Source organism: Scyliorhinus torazame, chromosome 16 (assembly GCF_047496885.1).
Source record: "Scyliorhinus torazame isolate Kashiwa2021f chromosome 16, sScyTor2.1, whole genome shotgun sequence".
Taxonomy (NCBI): Eukaryota; Metazoa; Chordata; class Chondrichthyes; order Carcharhiniformes; family Scyliorhinidae; genus Scyliorhinus; species Scyliorhinus torazame.
Window position 1 is genome coordinate 94,368,489 of NC_092722.1, and position 21,276 is coordinate 94,389,764.

Here is a 21,276-nt window from a genome sequence, read left to right on the forward strand (position 1 = left end):
CTTTCTTCTCCCATGTACACAAAGCCTACTCCCGGATAGATTTTTTTGTTCTGGGTAGGGCGCTCATCCCGAGGGTGGAGGGGACGGAGTATTCGGCTATAGCCGTTTCGGACCATGCCCCGCACTGAGTGGAACTGGAGCTGGGAGAGGAGAGGGACCAACGCCCGTTGTGGTGGCTGGATGTGGGACTGCTGGCGGACGAGGTGGTGTGTGGGAAGGTGAGGGGGTGTATCGAAAGGTATTTGGAGGCCAACGACAACGGGGTGGTGCGGGTGGGGGTGGTATGGGAGGCGTTGAAGGCGGTGATCAGGGGAGAGCTAATTTCCATTAGGGCTCATAGGGAGAAGACAGAGGGTGTGGAAAAGGAGAGGTTAGTGGGGGAGATTTTGAGAGTGGACAGGAGATACGCAGATGCCCCGGAGGAAAGATTACTTGGGGAAAGACGACGGCTCCAGACGGAGTTTGACCTGTTGACCACAGGGAAGGCGGAGGCACAGTGGAGGAAAGCGCAGGGGGCGACCTACGAGTATGGGGAAAAGGCTAGTCGGATGCTGGCACACCAGCTCCGTAAGAGGATGGCAGCGAGGGAAATAGGGGTGTCAAAGATGGAAGGGGAGCCACGGTTCGGAGTGCGACGAAAATAAACGAGGTATTCAAGGCCTTTTATGAAGAGCTGTACAGATCCCAGCCCCCAGCGGGGATGAGACGATTCCTAGATCAGCTGAGATTCCCGAGGGTGGAGGAGCAAGAGGTGGCTGGTTTGGGGGCACCAATTGGGTTGGAGGAGCTGAGCAAGGGTTTGGGGAGCATGCAGGCGGGGAAGGCCCCGGGACCGGACGGATTCCCGGTGGAGTTCTACAGGAAGTACGCAGACCTGTTGGCCCCGCTACTGGTGAGGACCTTTAATGAGGCAAGAGAGGAGGGGACCCTGCCCCCGACAATGTCGGAAGCGACAATTTGTTTGATCCTAAAGCGGGACAAGGACCCACTGCAATGTGGATCGTACAGGCCGATCTCGCTCCTCAATGTGGGTGCAAAGTTGCTGGCAAAAGTGCTGGCCACGAGGATCGAGGACAGTGTCCCGGGGGTAATCCACGAGGACCAGACGGGATTTGTAACGGGCAGGCAAATAAACACCAATGTGCAGCGGGCTCTTAAACGTGATAATGAGATCAGGGGAAACCACCGGTTTGTCCCGGGGAAGATGGACGGGGGGTTCCAGAGCTGGCATCGGGCGGGGATTGGAAGAATGGGGGACCTGTTCATCGACGGGACGTTTGCGAGCCTCGGGGCACTGGAGGAGAAGTTCGAGTTACCCCCGGGAAATGCCTTTAGATATATGCAGGTGAGGGCTTTTGTGAGGCGACAGGTGAGGGAATTCCCGTTGCTCCCGGCACAAGAAGTTCAAGATAGGGTGATCTCGGGTGTATGGGTCGGGGAGGGCAAGGTGTCAGAAACACACCAGGAGTTGAAAGAAGAGGGGGCAGCGCTGGTAGAAGAGTTGAAGGGTAAATGGGAGGAGGAGCTGGGGGAGGAGATCGAGGAAGGTCTGTGGGCTGATGCCCTAGGTAGGGTTAATTCCTCCTCGTGTGCCAGGCTCAGCCTGATACAATTTAAGGTGGTCCACAGAGCGCACTTGACGGGGGCGAGGTTGAGTAGGTTCTTTGGGGTAGAGGACAGATGTGGAAGGAGGACAGATGTGGAAGGTGCTCAGGGAGCCTGGCGAACCATGTCCATATGTTTTGGTCATGCCCGGCACTGGAGGGGTTCTGGAGAGGAGTGGCGGGAGCAATATCTCAGGTGGTGAAACTCCGGGTCAAGCCAAGCTGGGGGCTAGCAATATTTGGAGTAGTGGACGAACCGAGAGTGCAGGAGGCGAAAGAGGCCGGCATTCTGGCCTTTGCGTCCCTAGTAGCCCGGCGAAGGATCTTGCTAATGTGGAAGGAGGCGAAGCCCCCCAGCCTGGAGGCATGGATAAATGATATGGCTGGGTTCATAATGTTGGAGAGGATTAAGTTTGCCTTGAGAGGGTCTGCCCAGGGATTCTACAGGCGGTGGCAACCGTTCCTAGACTATCTCGCGGAGCGTTGGAGGAAGGTCGGTCAGCAGCAGCAGCAACCTTGGGGGGGGGGGGGGGGGCGGGTGGAGGGGATGTCCTGGGAGGGGGGGGGGGAAGGGGGGACTGCCTGGGAGGGTGGATGAGCAAGAGATAACATGAAGGGTTGGGGAAACTGGCACGTATGGGTGAGGGCCAGTGTACAAAGCTGTGTAAATATATCATTTTGCCATGTATATATCTTGCTCTGCGCAATTTCTCGTTTTTTTTGTTACGGGTGGGGGGGGGGGGGGGGGTTCTTGTTTGTAAGGGAGAAAAAGTGTGTTAAAAAACTTTAATAAATATATATATATTTTTTTAAACGTGATAATGATGCCATCGGAGGAGGGAGAGGCGGAGATAGTGGCAGCTATGGACGCGGAGAAGGCCTTTGACCGAGTAGAGTGGGAGTATCTCTGGGAGGTGCTGCGTAGGTTTGGGTTTGGGTAGGGTTTATCAATTGGGTTAAGCTCCTTTACAGAGCCCCGATGGCGAGTGTAGTGACGAACCGGCGGAGGTCGGAGTACTTGCGGCTGTACCGAGGGTCGAGGCAGGGGTGAATTATTGTTTGTCAGGGAGAAAAATTGTGTTAAAAAACTTTAATAAATATATTTAAAAAAAAAGAAAAAGCAAAGAGCAGCCTGGAGATCAGTGTTTCTGTGAAGGGCGGGATTAAGAGCGCTCTGTCCCTTTAAGAGCCAGTCATGTGACTGAGCCTGGCCCTTTAATTGGATCACGTGAGTATCAGAGGCCGCGAGAAGAGAAACGGAGAAATGGTGAGTGTAATAAAGAGAAATAAAATAATAGACAAACACAAAGAGAGTGAGTGAGAGACAGAGACAGAGAGTGAGGGAGAGACAGAGACAGAGAGTGAGGCCCCGGCTTGTTCCAATAGATCCTGTTCCAGCGGATACGATCCAGGCGGGTCGGGGAAGGTCTCCCACACTTAATGGACACTGTGAATTGAAGAATAATCCAGTGTGGGGGAAATTGCTGAGGGATTGAGAGATTATCCTGAGGATTGTATCATGGGGAATAAGGTGTTTTGGACTGGGACCTGGAGTGGGTACTGGGACGTGGAGTGGGGGCAGGGTACTGGGACGTGGAGTGGGGACAGGGTACTGGGACGTGGAGTGGGGGCAGGGTACTGGGACTTGGAGTGGGGGCAGGGTACTGGGACGTGGAGTGGGGGCAGGGTACTGGGACGTGGAGTGGGGACAGGGTACTGGGACGTGGAGTGGGGGCAGGGTACTGGGACTTGGAGTGGGGGCAGGGTACTGGGACGTGGAGTGGGGACAGGGTACTGGGACGTGGAGTGGGGGCAGGGTACTGGGACTTGGAGTGGGGGCAGGGTACTGGGACGTGGAGTGGGGACAGGGTACTGGGACGTGGAGTGGGGACAGGGTACTGGGACGTGGAGTGGGGGCAGGGTACTGGGACTTGGAGTGGGGGCAGGGTACTGGGACTTGGAGTGGGGGCAGGGTACTGGGACTTGGAGTGGGGGCAGGGTACTGGGACTTGGAGTGGGGGCAGGGTACTGGGACTTGGAGTGGGGGCAGGGTACTGGGACTTGGAGTGGGGGCAGGGTACTGGGACTTGGAGTGGGGGCAGGGTACTGGGACTTGGAGTGGGGGCAGGGTACTGGGACTTGGAGTGGGGGCAGGGTACTGGGACTTGGAGTGGGGGCAGGGTACTGGGACTTGGAGTGGGGGCAGGGTACTGGGACTTGGAGTGGGGGCAGGGTACTGGGACTTGGAGTGGGGGCAGGGTACTGGGACTTGGAGTGGGGGCAGGGTACTGGGACTTGGAGTGGGGGCAGGGTACTGGGACTTGGAGTGGGGGCAGGGTACTGGGACAGGGTACTGGGACAGGGTACTGGGACAGGGTACTGGGACTTGGAACTGGGACTTGGAACTGGGACTTGGAACTGGGACTTGGAACTGGGACTTGGAACTGGGACTTGGAACTGGGACTTGGAACTGGGACTTGGAACTGGGACTTGGAACTGGGACTTGGAACTGGGACTTGGAACTGGGACTTGGAACTGGGACTTGGAACTGGGACTTGGAGTGGGGACAGGGACTGGGACATGGAGTGGGGACAGTTACAGGGTATTGGGACAGTGTTCAATTCTGGTCACCACACTACCAGAAGGATGTGGGATGTGGAGGCTTTAGAGAGGGTGCAGAAGAGATTTACCAGAATGTTGCCTGGTATGGAGGGCATTAGCAATGAGGAGCGGTTGAGTAAACTCTGTTTGTTCTCACTGGAACGACGGAGGTTGAGGGGTGATCTGATAGAGGTCTACAAAATTATGAGGGGCATAAGACAGAGTGGATAGTCAGGCTTTTCCCCAGGGTAGAGGGGCATAGGTTTAAGGTGTGAAGGGCAAGGTTTAGAGTAGATGTACGAGGCAAGTTTTTTTACACTGGGTAGCGGGTGCCTGGAACTCGCTACCGAAGGAGGTGGTGGAAGCAGGGACGATAGTGGCATTTAAGGGGCATCTTGACAAATACATGAATCTGATGGGAATAGAGGGATACGGACCCAGGAAGTGTAGAAGATTGTAGTTTAGTCGGGCAGCATGGTCGGCACAGGCCTGAAGGGCCGAAGGGCCTATTCCTGTGCTGTACTTTTCTTTGTTTGTTCTTTGTTCTTTGTTTGGAGTGGGGACAGTTACAGGGTACTGGGACATGGAGTGGGGACAGGGACATGGAGTAGGGACAGGGGAATGGGACATGGAGTGGGGACAGGGACATGGGTACTGGGACTTGGAGTGGGGTCAGGGACTGGGACTTGGAGTGGGGCAGCGACAGGGTACTGGGACTTGGAGTGGGGGCAGGGACAGGGTACTGGGACTTGGAGTGGTGACAGGGACTGGGACTGGGACTTGGAATGGGGATAGGGACTGGGACATGGAGAGGGGACTGGGAGTGGGACAGTGGACTGGGATTTGGATTGGGAAAGCTGTTCTGGGTTGGGAAAACGGCCTTGGGCTCGGACAGCCGCCCTTGGTGAGAATGTTGACCAGCCGTGGGCAATTTAATCAAACTATCATTCCTGCCCTGTGTTCCTCGGGATTTATTATTCCACATATCCAGGCTGCAAGTTGCTTTTTTAATTTAAAAATAAATAAAATTAAGTATTCAATTATAGGCCAGGCTGGAGACAGAGGCAGGTGCCCCCCTCCCCATCCTTAAAGGGGTCTCGGTGAATGAGTTAGTTTTTTTACACAACAATTCATTATTTGACTGATTCCAGCCTTTTAATAATAATAGTCTTTATTATTGTCACAAGTAGGCTTATGTTAAGACTGTAGAGAAGTTACTGTGAAAAGCCCCTAGTTGCCCCTGTCCCCACTCCATGTCTCAGTACCCTGTCCTAGTTGCCATAGCCCCGGCGTCTGTTCAAGTACACAGGGAGAATTCAGAATATCCAATTCACCTAACAGCATGTTTTTCGGGACTTGTGGGTGGAAACCGGAGCACCCGGAGGAAACCCACACAGACACGATTAGAATGTGCAGAGTCCACGCAGACAGTGACGCAAGCTGGGAATCGAACCTGGGACCCTGGAGCTGTGAAGCAACAGTGCTCCCACTGTGCAACTGTGCTGCCCATTTAGTTCCAGATTGTTAAGCAGATCATGGTTTACAAGGTTATGAGCGGCTTGGACAGGGTGGATAGGGCCTGTTCCTCTTAGTTGAAGGGTCAGTTATGAGGGGACACAAGTTCAAGGTGAGGGACAGGAGGTTTAAGGAGGATTTGAGGATAAATGTTTTAGAGGTTGGTGAATGTCTGGACTACACTGCCTGGGAGGGTGGTAGAGGTGGGTTGCCTCACATCCTTTGAAAAAGTTCCTGGATGAACACTTGGCACATCATAACATTCAAGGCTATGGGGTTAGGTAGACAGGTCAGGTGTTTTTCATATATCGGTGGAGACTCATGGGCCGAAGGGTCTGTTCTGCATTATTATTCTGTGATTCGGTGAATTCAAATTCTCAAACAGCAAAACTAGGATTTGAACTTGCATATAATTGATTTGAATGCTTCATTGTTGTCCAATAAGGTAACTAAGTGCCAAGTATGCCTAATAGGTGACTGAGTGGGAGCAGGAAATGCTGTAGCTTTAGCAGGTGATGCCCAGTTGGATCGGAATGAAGCTAGATAGATTCACCATGTCTCTTTCGTTTGGCTGCAGTTACAGCTGTAATTTAAGGAATTCAAAGGGATTTATGTTCTGTCAAGCCAAAGACCTTTTAAGTTGGGTTTCTTCATATTACTTTGTTCGACACAACTGAAATAATCTGCGGGTGAGAAATATTGCGGAAGTGGTGGGAGGGATCCGGAGCTGATTATCAGCCTATTTTATCGTGTTCTGAATGCTCCTTCTGTGGTCAACAAATCCTGGCATTGGACTTAAACCTGGAGCTTCTGGTCCAGAGATAGGACACTACCACTGTGCCAAAGACCTCTGCAGCCCTTCTCCTACTTTCAAGCATTAGCTGTATATTAATCTTGCCATGTAGTTGTCTTGCAGGCGGTTCAATGTCTTAGATTTCTGATTGTTTCTGGTGTTTATCCGAAGTGTTAGGAATTCAATTCATGATGACTATATGTGCTATGTAAGTCTGAAGCCTATGGACATTGTAACTTTTAAGGGACAGGATTTTCCAACATTGGTTACTGCCAAGTAAAAGGTGGGACCCTATGGGAGTGTGCTGATAGGCCACCCAGGTCAGTTCAAGAGTTGGTGAAGAGCAGGTCAAGGGTCAGTGAATTTTAGTCAGTCAGGCAGTCATCTTCAGGGAAACCAGACAGAGAAGACAAGGCAGAACTTCCAGTTAAATTAAAATAAAGAAGGAGTTGCAGTTAACAGATCGTTGCATGGAAAATCTGCCCTGGATTGGAAACCCTCATGAGAAAGACGAAGTGGATTCAAATAAATGAATAGATGGCAAAGAAAATGTGACAAATGGGTATATAAAAAGGTTCGGAAACAATCAGAAGGCTGGGAAATTCCAAGGTTAAATTATCCAGGAATTCATTCCACTGACACACAAATATCAGGTTAGGGATGGAGCACAATGGCACAGTGGTTAGCACTGTTGCCGCACAGTGCCAGGAAGCCGGGTTCAATTCCAGTCATTGGTCCCCGGTTTACACTTTCTCACCATGTCTGTGTGGGTTTCTTCCGGTCCTACGGTTTCCTACCACAATCCAAAGATGTGCAGGTTAGGAGGCCAGGTTAAATTGCCTAAAGATTAGGTGGGGTTACGGGGATAGGGCGGGGGAGTAGGCCCACGTGTGGTGCTCTTTTGGAGGGTCAGTGCAGACTCAATCAACCAAATGGCTTTCTGCACCGCGATGATTCTATGAGCCACGAAGGGATACAATCAATCAACTCGTATTGTGTAATTACTTTGCTTCAGTAATTACTATGGAAACAAACAGGACATGCATAACATGTGAGGAAAAGATCAAAAAGATACAATGAACATTTTTGATAGAATTACCATAATATTTGATAAACTAGTCAAACGTGGAGATAATGAAATGTTGGGTCAGATGGATTGCCCCCCTGCAAATATTGGAAAGGCTATGGGCCCTGATAATATACCGATAATAGTACCAAGACCTGTGCTCCAGAACTTGCCGTGCCCCTAGCCAAACTGTTCCAATACAGCTCTCTCGCTGGCATCCAGTGATGTGGAAATTTGCCAAAGTATGTCCTGTACACACAAAGCAGGACAAATCCAACTCTCCAATTACCACCCCATCAGTCTACTATCGATCACCAACAAAATGATGAAAGGTGTCATCAACAGCGCTATCAAATGGCACCTGCACAGTAAGTAAGTTTTGCTCATTGGGTGCCCCCAGGGTCACTCAGCTCCTGACCTCATTACACCCTTGGTTCAAGAGCTGAGTGGAAGTGAGAGTGACTGCCCTTCTCCGAGTGTAGCATCAAGGAGCCGAGCAAAAGTGGAGACAATGGAGGGGGGAAACGCTTCACTGGTTGGAGTCATACCTGGTACAAAGAAGATGGTTATGGTGGTTGAAGATCAATCGTCTCAGCTCCAGCACATCACTGCAGGAGTTCCTCAGGGTGGTGTCCTAGGCCCATCTTCAGCTGCCTCATCAATGACCTCCCTTCCATCATAAAGTCAGAAGTGGGGATTGTGCAGTCATCTGCAAACATGTTCAGTGCACTGATGACTTTTCAGATAAGTGAAACAGTCTGTTTCCAAGTGTAGCAAGACCTGGACAACATTCAGGCCATGGCTGGTGAATGACAAATAACATTTGTGCCAGGCAATGACCATCTCAAACACACAAAATCTAATCACCGCCCCTTGACATTCAATGGCATTACCATCACTGAATCCCCCACTATCAACATCCTGGGGATTACCATTGACCAGAAACTGAACTGGAATATGCCACATAAATATTGTAGCTACAACAGCAGGTCTAAAACTGGAAATTCTATGGTCCTGATCTCCCAATGCCATCTAGAAGACACAAGCATGAGTGTGATGAAATACTCTCCACTTGCTAGGATATGAGTGCAGCTCCAACAACACTCGAAGCTCGATACCAGCCAGGACAAAGCAACCCGCTTGATTGGTACCTCATCCAGCACCTTAAGCTTTCACTCTGTCCACCACTGATTCACAGTGGCAGCCGTGTGTACTATATACAAGCTGCACTGTAGTAACTGATCAAGGCTCCTTCGACAGCACATTTCAAACCTACCACTTTTCCCACCTACAAGCACAAGAGCAGCAGATATTTGGGGACGCCATCACCTGCAAGTGTCCTATCAAGTCTTGCACCATCCTGACTTTGAAATACATTGCTGTTCCTTTACTGTTGCTGGATCAAATCCTGGAACTCTCTTCCTAACAGGACTCTGAGTGTCCCGACAGCATATGGACTGCAGAGGTTCAATATATATCTAACAGAAACTAGAGTAAGGACAGTTATGTGATTTTGTTGTAAATAGAAACGGATGGGAGAACAAGTCTGGAGAACTGTAACCCAGTTACAGCTTACTGGTTATAGGAAAAATAATGGAATCTTTTCTCAAAAACCAAGTTGAAAAACATTAAAAACTGAAATTATAATGAACAACAATAATGACAGAATATCATGCTTGAAGAATCTTATTGAATTCTTTGAAGAAGTAACCAAAAGCAGAGTTATGATGAGTGCGCTCCATGTAATTTGTCTGGATATTCCGAAGGTCTTTGATGAGGTATCACATAATACACTCCTGACTAATGATCCCAGGAATAAGTAGCAGAATGGATGGCAAGCTGACGACAAAGCAGAAAGCAGTCACCCTGGCTGGTGTTTCCAGAAAGATTGGTGAATGAACACTGGCGCTCACTGTGGGCTCGCGAATCAGAAGTACAATCTCAAAATCTGTAGATGACACCAGTGTCACAATATGCATCAGTACATTATGGTGCAATCACATACACACACTGATGGACATGCAGTTGGACCAACCAGCATACATAACACCGCAGCCAATCACCAGTGAGAGCACAAGCACTATAAAGACAGGGGACAGGAGAGTTCCCGCTCATTCTAGCAACAACCAGCTCAGAGCACCGAGCTCACAGCCTGCATCACAGACATTCACCATGTGCTAAGTGCCTCACCAAAGCTAGTGATAGGAAAGGGTCCACAGTTAAGCTGGTATTGCTTATACCCATGTTTACAGTATGTTAGCATAGTTGAACAGTTAATAAAATAGCGTTACACCACTTCCAGCATTGTTGGCTTGTTTGTAAACCAGAACACCCAACACGACAACCAGATTGGGTAGTTAATATAGAGGAAGATGACCAAACACAGGAAGACTTTAATAGACTTGTAGACTGGGCATTTAATTGGCAAATGGTTTTCAGTATGAGGTAGTGCTTGTTTTATTTGTTCTTGAGGTGTGGCCATTTGTCTAAGACCAGCACAATTCCTCATCCCTAACTATCGTTGAGATGGTGCTGGTGAACCTCCGCCTTGAACCTGCTGCAGTCCATTTGGTGTACGTACACCCACAATGTTTTTTTTGGGGGTGGTTTCTCGATTTTTGACCTTGCGACAAAAAGAAACAATGACTGGCAAAGCCAGCATTTATTGCCCACCCCGAATTACATTGATAAGTGTTTTGCCACCTTCTTGAACTGCTGCAGCCTATGCCTTTTGGGGAGATATTCTAGAATTTTGACCAGCAATAGTGAATAAATGGTTATGTATGTCAAGTCAAGATGGCATGTATGACTTGTGGATGGTGGTGTTTGGTGGGACGAGTAATAGGACCATACAATAGTAGGAAAGTGCCAAAATGGGGTAGAGGAGCAGATGGTTTGTGGAGGTAGCGATAGACAAATCACTAAAGGTAGTGACACAGATTAACGAGAATGTGAAAGAAAACAAACCAAGCTCTGCTGTTTATTTCCAGAGGATTAGAGATTGGAAGCTTTGTGAAACCTATTGGAACAGTGATGTTGTCCAAGGTTCAGTACTGGGACCAGCACCTTAAGGAAGACATGCTTCAGGTGCAGGCTTGGTACAATCCAACAAGGGTGAAAGCCAGGAGAACCAAAACCACTCTGGATGATGAGGGAATTAGAGAATGTGATGAAACAAAAAAAGGGGATGGGGTTGCAGATCAGGTGAATTTTTCCAAGTGAGAATCTTTCAAATACAATAGGTAAGAGAGGTGTTAAAGATGAAAATTAGGCTGGGGAAGAGAATAGAATGACAGTTAATATAAAAGGGAACCCAAAAATCATCTTTTAAAAAAAAAAAAAAAAAATTTTTATTCAATTTTTCACAGATTATCACAGCAGAAAAATAGACCCCCCCCCCTCTCCCCTTTACACAAATAATAAAACAACAAGAACAAAAGTGCATAAATAAACATTAAACAGTAAACAATAGTGCATCCCCTACTAAACACGAACCCCCCCCCGCCCTTCCCGGGTTGCTGCTGACCATCTCCGAACGTTCCGCTAGGAAGTCTAGGAATGGCTGCCACCGCCTGAAGAACCCTTGCACGGAATCCCCTTAAAGCAAATTTCACCTTCTCCAATTTAATAAACCCTGCCATGTCGTTAATCCAGGATTCCACGCTTGGGGGCCTCACATCCTTCCACTGAAGCAGAATCCTTCGCCGGGCTACCAGGGACGCAGAGGCCAGAATACCGGCCTCTTTCGCCTCCTGCACTCCCGGCTCGTCCAACACCCCAAATATTGCGAGCCCCCAGCTAGGCCTAACCCTGGAATTCACTACCCTTGACACCATCCTCGCTACGCCCCTCCAGAACTCCTCCATGCTGGACATGCCCAGAACATGTGGGTGTGGTTTACTGGGCTCCCTGAACACCTTGCACATCTGTCCTCATTCCCCAAAAAATGGCTTAGCCTTGCCCCGGTCATGTGCCCTTTGCAGCACCTTAAATTGTATCAGGCTGAGCCTCGCGCAAGAGGAGGAAGAGTTTACCCTTCCCAGGGCATCCACCAACATACCCTCGTCGATCTCCTCCCCCAGCTCCTCCTCCCACTTACCTTTTAACTCCTCTGCCGAGGCCCCCTCCTCCTCCTGCATCACCTGATAAGTTGCCGAGATCCTACCCTCTCCAACCCACACCCCCGAAAGCACCCTGTCCTGGACCCTGCGCGCCGGCAGCAGCGTAAACTCCACCACCTGTTGCCTAATGAACGCCCTTACCTGCATATATCTGAAAGCATTTCCAGGGTGGAGCCCGAATTTCTCCTCCAGCTCCCCAAGGCTCGCAAACTTCCCGTCTACGAATCGACCCCATCCTCCTAATACCTGCACTGTGCCAACTCAGGAACCCCCCATCCATTTTCCCCGGGACAAACCGATGGTTCTCCCGTATCGGGGACCACACCGAAGCCCCCACCTCCCCCCGTGGCATCTCCATTGCCCCCAGAATTTGAGGGTCGCCACTACCACCGGGCTCGTGGTGTACCTCGTTTGAGGAAGCGGCAGCGGTGCCGTCACCAGTGCCCCCAGGCTCGTGCCCACACAGGAAGCCATCTCCAGCCTCTTCCACGCCGCCCCCTCCCCCTCCATTACCCACTTACGTATCATCGCCACGTTGGCAGCCCAATAGTACCCACATAAGTTTGGCAATGCTAACCCCCCCCCCCCCCCCCCCTGTCCCTGCTCCGCTCCAAGAACACCCTTCTCACCCTCGGGGTCTTTTTCGCCCATACGAACCCCATAACACTCTTGTTAATTCGCTTAAAGAAGGCCTTAGGGATCAGGATGGGGAGGCACTGAAACAAAAACAAAAACCTCGGGAGCACCGTCATTTTAACCGACTGCACCCTACCCGCCAGGGAGAGCGGCAGCATATCCCACCTTTTGAACTCCTCCTCCATTTGCTCCACCAGCCTCGTTAAGTTGAGCTTATGCCGGGCCCCCCTGCTCCTAGCCACCTGAACCCCCAGGTATCTAAAACTTCTTTCTTTCCTTTTTAGTGGAAGCTCACCAATCCCCCTTTCCTGGTCTCCCAGGTGCACCACGAACAGCTCGCTCTTCCCCATGTTGAGCTTATACCCGGAGAAATCCCCAAACTCCCTAAGGATCCGCATCACCTCCGGCATTCCCCCCACCGGGTCCGCCACATACAATAGCAGATCGTCTGCATACAACGATACCCGGTGTTCCACCCCTCCTCCATTTCCTAGACTCCCTCAAAGCCATGGCCAGGGGCTCAATCGCCTGCGCAAAGAGCAGGAATAGAGGACACCCCTGCCTTGCCCCTCGGTATAGCCAGAAATATTCCGACCTCCTCCTGTTTGTGGCCACACTCGCCACCGGGGCCTCGTACAGCAACCTCACCCAGCTGACGAACCCCTCCCCGAACCCAAACCTCCTCAACACCTCCCACAAGTACCCCCACTCCACCCTATCAAAGGCCTTCTCCGAGTCCATAGCCGCCACTATCACCGCCTCCCCCACCACCGCCGGCATCATAATTACATTCAGGAGCCTACGTACGTTGGTATTCAACTGCCTCCCTTTCACAAAACCCGTCTGATCCTCGTGTATGACCCCCGGATCACAGTCCTCAATCCTCATGGCCAATACCTTTGCTAGCAGTTTCGCATCCACATTAAGGAGTGAAATCGGCCTATACGATCCGCACTGTACAGGGTCCTTGTCCCGCTTCAGAATTAGAGAAATCAGCGCCCTGGACATTGTCGGGGGCAGGACCTTGCCTCGTTGAAAGTCCTTACCAGCAGTGGGCACAACAGGTCCGTGTACTTCCTATAGAATTCCACCGGGAACCCATCTGGCCCCGGTGCCTTCCCTGCCTGCATACTCCCCAGTCCCTTGACCAGTTCCTCCAACCCAACCGGCGCCCCCAGCCCCGCCACCTGCCCCTCCTCTACCCTCGGGGTCCTCAGCCGGTCCAGAAAGCGACCCATCCCCAGTCCTCCGATGGGGGCTCAGACCGATACAGTCCCTCGTAAAAGTCTCTGAAGACCCCATTGATACCCACCACACTTCGCACAGTGCTCCCCCCTCCGTCCCTAACTCCCCTGATCTCCCTCGCTGCCTCCCGCTTCCGAAGCTGGTGTGCCAGCATTCAGCTAGCCTTCTCTCCGTACTCTTACACCGCCCCTTGCGCCTTCCTCCACTGCACCTCCGCCTTCCTGGTGGTCAACAGGTCGAACTCGGCCTGGAGGCTTCGTCGCTCCTTGAGTAGTCCCTCCTCGGGGGCCTCTGAATACCTCCTATCCAGCCTTACCTTCTCCCCCACTAGCCTCTCCCTCTCTCTCCTCTCCTTCCCCTCTCTGTGGGCCCTAATGGAGATCAACTCACCCCTGATCACCACTTTCAGCACCTCCCAGCCCACCCCTACCTGCACCTCCCCATTATCATTGGCCTCCAGGTATCTGTCTATACACCCCCGGACCCGCCCGCTCACCTCCTCTTCCGTCAACAACCCCACCTCCAAGCGACACAGCAGGCGCTGTTCCCTCTCCTCCCCCAGCTCGAGTTCCACCCAATGCAAGGCATGGTCAGAGATGGCTATCGCCGAATACTCCGTGTCCTCCAGCCTCGGAATTAGCGCCCTACTCATTACAAAAAAGTCAATCCGAGAGTCGGCCTTATGAACATGGGAGAAGAATGAGAATTCCCTGGCCCCCGGCCTCGCAAACCCCCACGGATCCACTCCTCCCATCTGGTCCATAAACCCGCTCAGCAACTTGGCCGCCGCCGGCCTCCTGCCCGTCCTAGACCTAGAGCGATCCAATGCCGGATTCAGCACCGTGTTGAAGTGGTGTGTCCCCCCCCCCCCCCCCCCCCCCCCCCCCCCCACGTTATCAAGCCCCCTGTCTCCAAGTCTGGGATCCGGCCCAACATGCGCCACATGAACCCCGCATCGTCCCAATTCGGGGCGTATACATTTACCAAGACCACCCGCACCCCCTGAAGCTTACCACTCACCATCACATACCTATCTTCATTGTCTGCCACGATGCTCAACGCCTCAAGCGACACCCGCTTCCCCACCAAAATCGCCACCCCCCCCCCCCCCCCCGATTTTTTTTGCATCCAACCCCGAATTGAACACCTGCCTACCTTTCTTAGCCTTACCTGATCTGCCACCTGCAGATGCGTTTCCTGGAGCATGACCACATCTGCCTTCAGCCCCTTCAGGTGCGCGAACACACGGATCTCTTTCACCGGCCCGTTCAGGCCTCTTATATTCCAGGTTATCAGCCGGATCAGGGGGCTGCCCGCTCTCCCTCTCTTCCCCCCCGCCCCCCGCCGATTAGCCATTACCCAGCCACGTGCCCGCGCCCCCCGCACTTCCCGTTCCCCCCAGCAGACCCCAGCGCCGACCTCCTCTACAGACTCCAGCTCCCCCTTGGCCATTCCAGCAGCAATCCGGTTCTGCCCCCCCCCCCCCCCCCAGCTAGGTCTCCCCCAGCAACATTGCTCCCCCCATTGCACTCCCGTGAGTCAGGCGACTCCTGCTGACCCCGGCCACTCCCGCCACTCCATCAACCCCCCCCCGGTGTGGGAGTCTCCCCTGCCCCCTCCTGTCCGTCAACGGGATCTCCCCGACCCCACCCCTTCCATTCTCAGCGCGGGAAAAAGCCCGCGCTTTCCAGCACTGGCCCTGCCCCTTTCCACCCTTAGCGCGGGGAAAAAGCCCGCGCTTTCCACCCGCCCGACCCCGCCTCCTCTGGCGCAGCTCCCTTTCCAGGCCCAGTCTCAATTCCTCCGGCCCATCTCCATTTCCAGCCACCGACGCCTGCAGGCTTTTACCTGCCCCCCCCCCCCCTACGAACCCACCCGACAGACAGAGATGAAACATTGCCCAACCAACCGCACAATTCCTCCAAAACACAACACAACAGTCCCAACCATCCCCCCTCAGCATCCCCTCGTCCCCAGCCCTCAATCCGAGTCCAGCTTTTCAGCCTGAATAAGGGTCCACGCGTCCTCCGCCGTCTCGAAGGAATGGTGACGGTCCCTGTAGGTGACCCACAGTCGCATCGGCTGCAACATGCCGAAATTCACCCCTCTCCGATGTAGCACCGCCTTAGCCCGATTGACCCGGCCCTCTTCTCAGCCACCTCTGCGCTCCAGTCCTGATAAATCTGGACCTCTGCGTTCTCCCACCTGCTGCTTCGCTCTTTCTTGGCCCAACTTAAGACACATTCTCTGTCCATGAAACTGTGGAACCGCACCAGCACCGCCCGCGGCGGCTCACTGGGCATGGGTCTCCTCGCCATCACTCGATGGGCCCCCTCCAGCTGCAGGGGTCCGTGGAAGGCCCCCGCGCCCATCAGCGTGTTCAACATGGTGACCACGTAGGTTCCGACATCCGATCCTTCCAGCCCCTCCGGGAGATCCAGAATCCGCAGATTCTTTCTTCTCGACCGGTTCTCCATGTCCTCGAATTTCGCCTGCCATTCCTTATGGAGTGCCTCGTGCCTCCACCTTCACCGCCAGGCCCAAGATCTCGTCCTCATTCTCCGAGACCTTTTGCCGGACCTCCCGGATCGCCGCCCCTTGGGCCGACTGAGTCTCCAGCAGGTTGTCAATTGACACCTTCATCGGCTCCAGCAGCTCTGCCTTCAGCTCCGTGAAGCAGCACTGGAGAAACTCCTGCTGTTCCTGTGACCACTGCGCCCACGCTGCCTGCTCTCCAGCCACCGCCATCTTGGTGTTCCTCCCTCGCACCTTTCTCTGCTCCAATTCCACTTTTTAACCGTTCCACTCCTGGTCCAATCCATACAGTGCCGGTGGAATATTACTGTCCCCTTCCCACACAGGGAATCGTCGAAAAAGTACTGTTGGGAGCCCTAAAAAAAGCCCAAAAGTCCGTTTCTAGCAGGAGCTGCCTAACGTGCGACTTAGCTCTGCATAGCCGCAACCGGAAGTCCCCCAAAAATCTTCTGTCGGCATGTAAATAATAATGAGTAAGAGATGGAGTGCGTCCTAAGTGGGCCAAAGATGGTGATATGTGCATCAAGGAACAAGACTGGGCTAAAATTCAGAATGATACTTTGTGTTGGTGTTTATTATGGAAGAGGAATCTTTTTAAAAAAAAATATATATTTATTAAAGTTTGTAACACAAATTTTCTCCCTTACAAACAATAACCCCCCCACCCCATAACAAAAAAGAAAAAAAAAAAGAAACGAGAAATTGCGCGGAGCAACATATATGCATGACAAAATGTACACTGGCTCTCTGCCATACGTGCCAGTTTCCCCGACTTTTCATGTTATCTCTTACTCCTCCACCCCCCCGCCCCCCCAAAGGCAGCTCTTCCCCCCCCCCCAGGTTGCTGCTGCTGCTGACCGACCTTCCTCTAGCGCTCCGCGAGATAGTCTAGGAACGGTTGCCACCGCCTGTAGAACCCCATGCGCAGACCCTCTCAAAGCAAACTTAATTCTCTCCAATTTTATGAACCCCGCCATGTTGTTAATCCAGGCCTCCAGGCTAGGGGGCTTCGCCTCCTTCCACAATAGCAAGACCCTTCGTCGGGCTACTAGGGACGCAAAGGCCAGAATGCTGGCCTCTTTCGCCTCCTGCACTCCCGGTTCATCCACTACTCCGAATATTGCTAGCCTCCAGCTTGGCTTGACCCGGACTTTCACCACCTGAGACATTGCTCCGCTACTCCTCTCCAGAACCCCTCCAGTGCCGGGCATGACCAAAACAAATGGACATGGTTCGCCGGGCTCCCTGAGCACCTTCCACATCTGTCCTCTTCCCCAAAGAATCTGCTCAACCTCGCCCCCATCAAGTGAGCTCTGTGAACCACCTTAAATTGTATCAGGCTGAGCCTGGCACATGAGGAGGAGGAATTAACCCTACCCAGGGCATCAGCCCACACACCTTCCTCGATCTCCTTCCCCAGTTCCTCCTCCCATTTACCCTTCAACTCTTCTACCAGCGCTTCCCCCTCTTTCATCTCCTGGTGTATTGCCGACACCTTGCCCTCCCCGACCCATGCACCCGAGATCACCCTGTCTTGAATTTCTTGTGCCGGGAGCAACGGGAATTCCCTCACCTGTCGCCTCAAAAAAGCCCTCGCCTGCATATATCTAAAGGCATTTCCCGGGGGTAGCTCAAACTTCTCCTCCAGTGCCCCTAGGCTCGCAAACGTTCCGTCAATGAACAGGTCCCCCATTAGAATGATACAGCGCAGTACAGGCCCTTCGGCCCACGATGTTGCACCGACATGGGAAGTCAAAAAACAAACGCCATCTAACCTACACTATGCCATTATCATCCATATGCTTATCCAATAAACTTTTAAATGCCCTCAATGTTGGCGAGTTCACTACTGTTGCAGGTAGGGCATTCCACGGCCTCACCACTCTTTGCGTAAAGAACCTACCTCTGACCTCTGTCCTATATCTATTACCCCTCGGTTTAAGGCTATGTCCCCTCGTGCCAGCCATTTCCATCCGCGGGAGAAGGCTCTCACTGTCCACCCTATCTAACCCCCTGATCATTTTGTATGCCTCCATTAAGTCTCCTCTTAACCTTCTTCTCTCCAACGAAAACAACCTCCAGTCCATCAGCCTTTCCTCATAAGATTTTCCCTCCATACCAGGCAACATCCTATTAAATCTCCTCTGCACCCGCTCCAAAGTTTCCACGTCCTTCCTATAATGTGGTGACCAGAACTGTACGCAATACTCCAAATGCGGCCGTACCAGAGTTTTGTACAGCTGCAACATGACCTCATGACTCTGGAACTCAATCCCTCTACCAATAAAGGCCAACACTCCATAGGCCTTCTTCACAACCCTTTCAACCTGGGTGGCAACTTTCAGGGATCTATGTTCATGGACACGTAGATCCCTCTGCTCATCCACACTTCCAAGAACTTTACCATTAGCCAAATATTCCGCATTCCTGTTATTCCTTCCAAAGTGAATCACCTCACACTTCTCTACATTAAACTCCATTTGCCACCTCTCAGCCCAGCTCTGCAGCTTATCGATGTCCCTCTGTAACCTGCTACATCCTTCCGCACTGTCGACAACACCACCGACTTTAGTGTCGTCTGCAAATTTACTCACCCACCCTTCTGCGCCGTCCTCTAGGTCATTGATAAAAATGACAAACAGCAACGGCCCCAGAACAGATCCTTGTGGTACTCCACTTGTAACTGAACTCCATTCTGAACATTTCCCATCAACCACTAGCCAATTTCTGATCCACATCTCTAAATCACCCTCAATCCCCAGCCTCCGTATTTTCTGCAATAGCCGACCGTGGGGAACCTTATCAAACGCTTTACTAAAATCCATATACACCACATCAACTGCTCTACCCTCGTCTACCTGTCAGTCACCTTCTCAAAGAACTCGATAAGGTTTGTGAGGCATGACCTACCCTTCACAAAGCCATGCTGACTCTCCCTAATCATATTATTCCTATCTAGATGATTATAAATCTTGTCTCTTATAATCCCCTCCAAGACTTTACCCACAACAGACGTGAGGCTCACCGGTCTATAGTTGCTGGGGTTGTCTCTACTCCCCTTCTTGAACAAAGGGACCACATTTGCTATCCTCCAGTCCTCCGGCACTATTCCTGTAGCCAATGATGACATAAAAATCAAAGCCAAAGGCCCAGCAATCTCTTCCCTGGCCTCCCAGAGAATCCTAGGATAAATCCCATCAGGCCCCGAGGACTTATCTATTTTCAGCCTGTCCAGAATTGCCAACATCTCTTCCCTACGTACCTCAATGCCATCTATTCTAATAGCCTGGGTCTCAGCATTCTCCTCCACAACATTATCTTTTTCCTGAGTGAATACTGACGAAAAATATTCATTTAGTATCTCACCTATCTCTTCAGACTCTACACACAACTTCCCATCCCTGTCCTTGACTGGCCCTACTCTTACCCTAGTCATTCTTTTATTCCTGACATACCTATAGAAAGCTTTTGGGTTTTCCTTGATCCTACCTATCCAAATACTTCTAATGTCCCCTCCTTGCTCGTCTTAGCTCTCTCTTTAGATCCTTCCTCGCTACCTTGTAACTATCAAGCGCCCCAACTGAAACTTCACTCCTCATCTTCACATAGGCCTCCTTCTTCCTCTTAACAAGAGATTCCACTTCTTTGGTAAACCACGGTTCCCTCGCTCGACGCCTTCCTCCCTGCCTGACCGGTACGTACTTATCAAGAACACGCAGTAGCTGTTCCTTAAACAAGCTCCACATATCCAGTGTGCCCAACACTTGCAGCCTACTTCTCCAACCTACCCCCCCCCAAGTCATGTCTAATGGCATCATAATTGCCCTTCCCCCAGCTATAACTCTTGCCCTGCGGGGTATACTTATCCCTTTCCATCATTAACGTAAACGTCACCGAATTGTGATCACTGTCCCCAAAGTGCTCACCTACCTTCAAATCTAACACCTGGCCTGGTTCATTACCCAAAACCAAATCCAATGTGGCCTCTCCTCTTGTTGGCATGTCAACATATTGTGTCAGGAAACCCTCCTGCACACATTGTACAAAAAACGACCCATCTAATGTACTCGAACTATATCTTTTCCAGTCAATATTTGAAAAGTTAAAGTCTCTCCTTTCTTGTTTCTAACCTCAGCCCATACTACTTCGGAAGAAGAGTCCCCATCTAGCATCCTCTCCGCCACCGTAATACTGTTCTTGACTAGCAGCGCCACACCTCCCCCTCTTTTGCCTCCTTCTTTGAGCTTACTAAAACACCTAAACCCCGGAACCTGCAACACCCATTCCTGTCCCTGCTCTATCCATGTCTCCGAAATGGCTACAACATCGAAGTCCCAGGTACCAACCCATGCAGCCAGTTCCCCTACCTTATTTTGTATACTCCTGGCATTGAAGTAGACACACTTCAAACCACCGACCTGAACCCTGGCCCCCTCCTGCGAAGTCAAATCTGTGCTCCTGACCTCTATACTCTCAATCTCTCGTACTCTTAAACTACAATCCAGGTTCCCATGCCCCTGCTGCATTAGTTCTTCTGATCCCTGCCCGATGCCATCTCTGGAACCCCCCGTCCATCTTCCCCGGGACAAACCGATGGTTACCCCTGGTCGGGGACCACACCGATGCTCCCATTGCACCCCTGTGCCATCTCCATTGGCCCCAGATCCTTAGCGTTGTCGCCACCACCGGGCTTGTGGTATACTTTTGTCGTCGAGAGCGGCACCCAACGCCCCCAGGCTCGTTCCTTTGCAGGATGCCATCTCCATCCTCTTCCATGCTGCCCCCTCTCCCTCCATAACCCACTTGCGGATCATCGACACATTTGCTGCCCAGTAGTAGCTCCCCAGGTTTGGCAGCGCCAACCCTCCTCGGTCCCTACTGCGTTCCAGGAACCCTCTCCTTACCCTCGGGGTCTTATTCGCCCACACAAACCCCATAATACTCCTGCCTACTCTCTTTAAAAAAAAAAAGGCCTTAGTGATCACGATGGGCAGGCACTGAAACACAAACAAAAACCTCGGAAGGACCACCATTTTGACCGATTGCACTCTACCCGCCAGCGAGAGCGGTAGCATGGCCCATCTTTTAAAATCCTCCACCATTTGGTCCACCAACCTCGTCAGATTCAGTTTATATAGGGCCCCCCAACTCCTGGCTATC

The 21,276-nt window shown here is 51.7% G+C and overlaps 1 protein-coding gene across 3 annotated transcripts in view; it reads left to right on the plus strand.

Annotated features, from left to right (window-relative positions):
* Window positions 1-2,780: 2,780 nt before the first annotated feature.
* Window positions 2,781-21,276, plus strand: part of LOC140392953 (vacuolar protein sorting-associated protein 26A) — a 227,180-nt gene continuing 208,684 nt past the window's right edge. For 2 of the 3 annotated variants that reach the window (XM_072478758.1, XM_072478760.1), the window contains exon 1: window positions 2,781-2,871. In XM_072478758.1, coding sequence (XP_072334859.1) covers window positions 2,869-2,871 — 3 coding nt within the window. In that variant the 5' untranslated portion in view covers window positions 2,781-2,868. The remainder of the gene's footprint in view (window positions 2,872-21,276) is intronic. The other variant, XM_072478759.1, reaches the window with a different exon arrangement.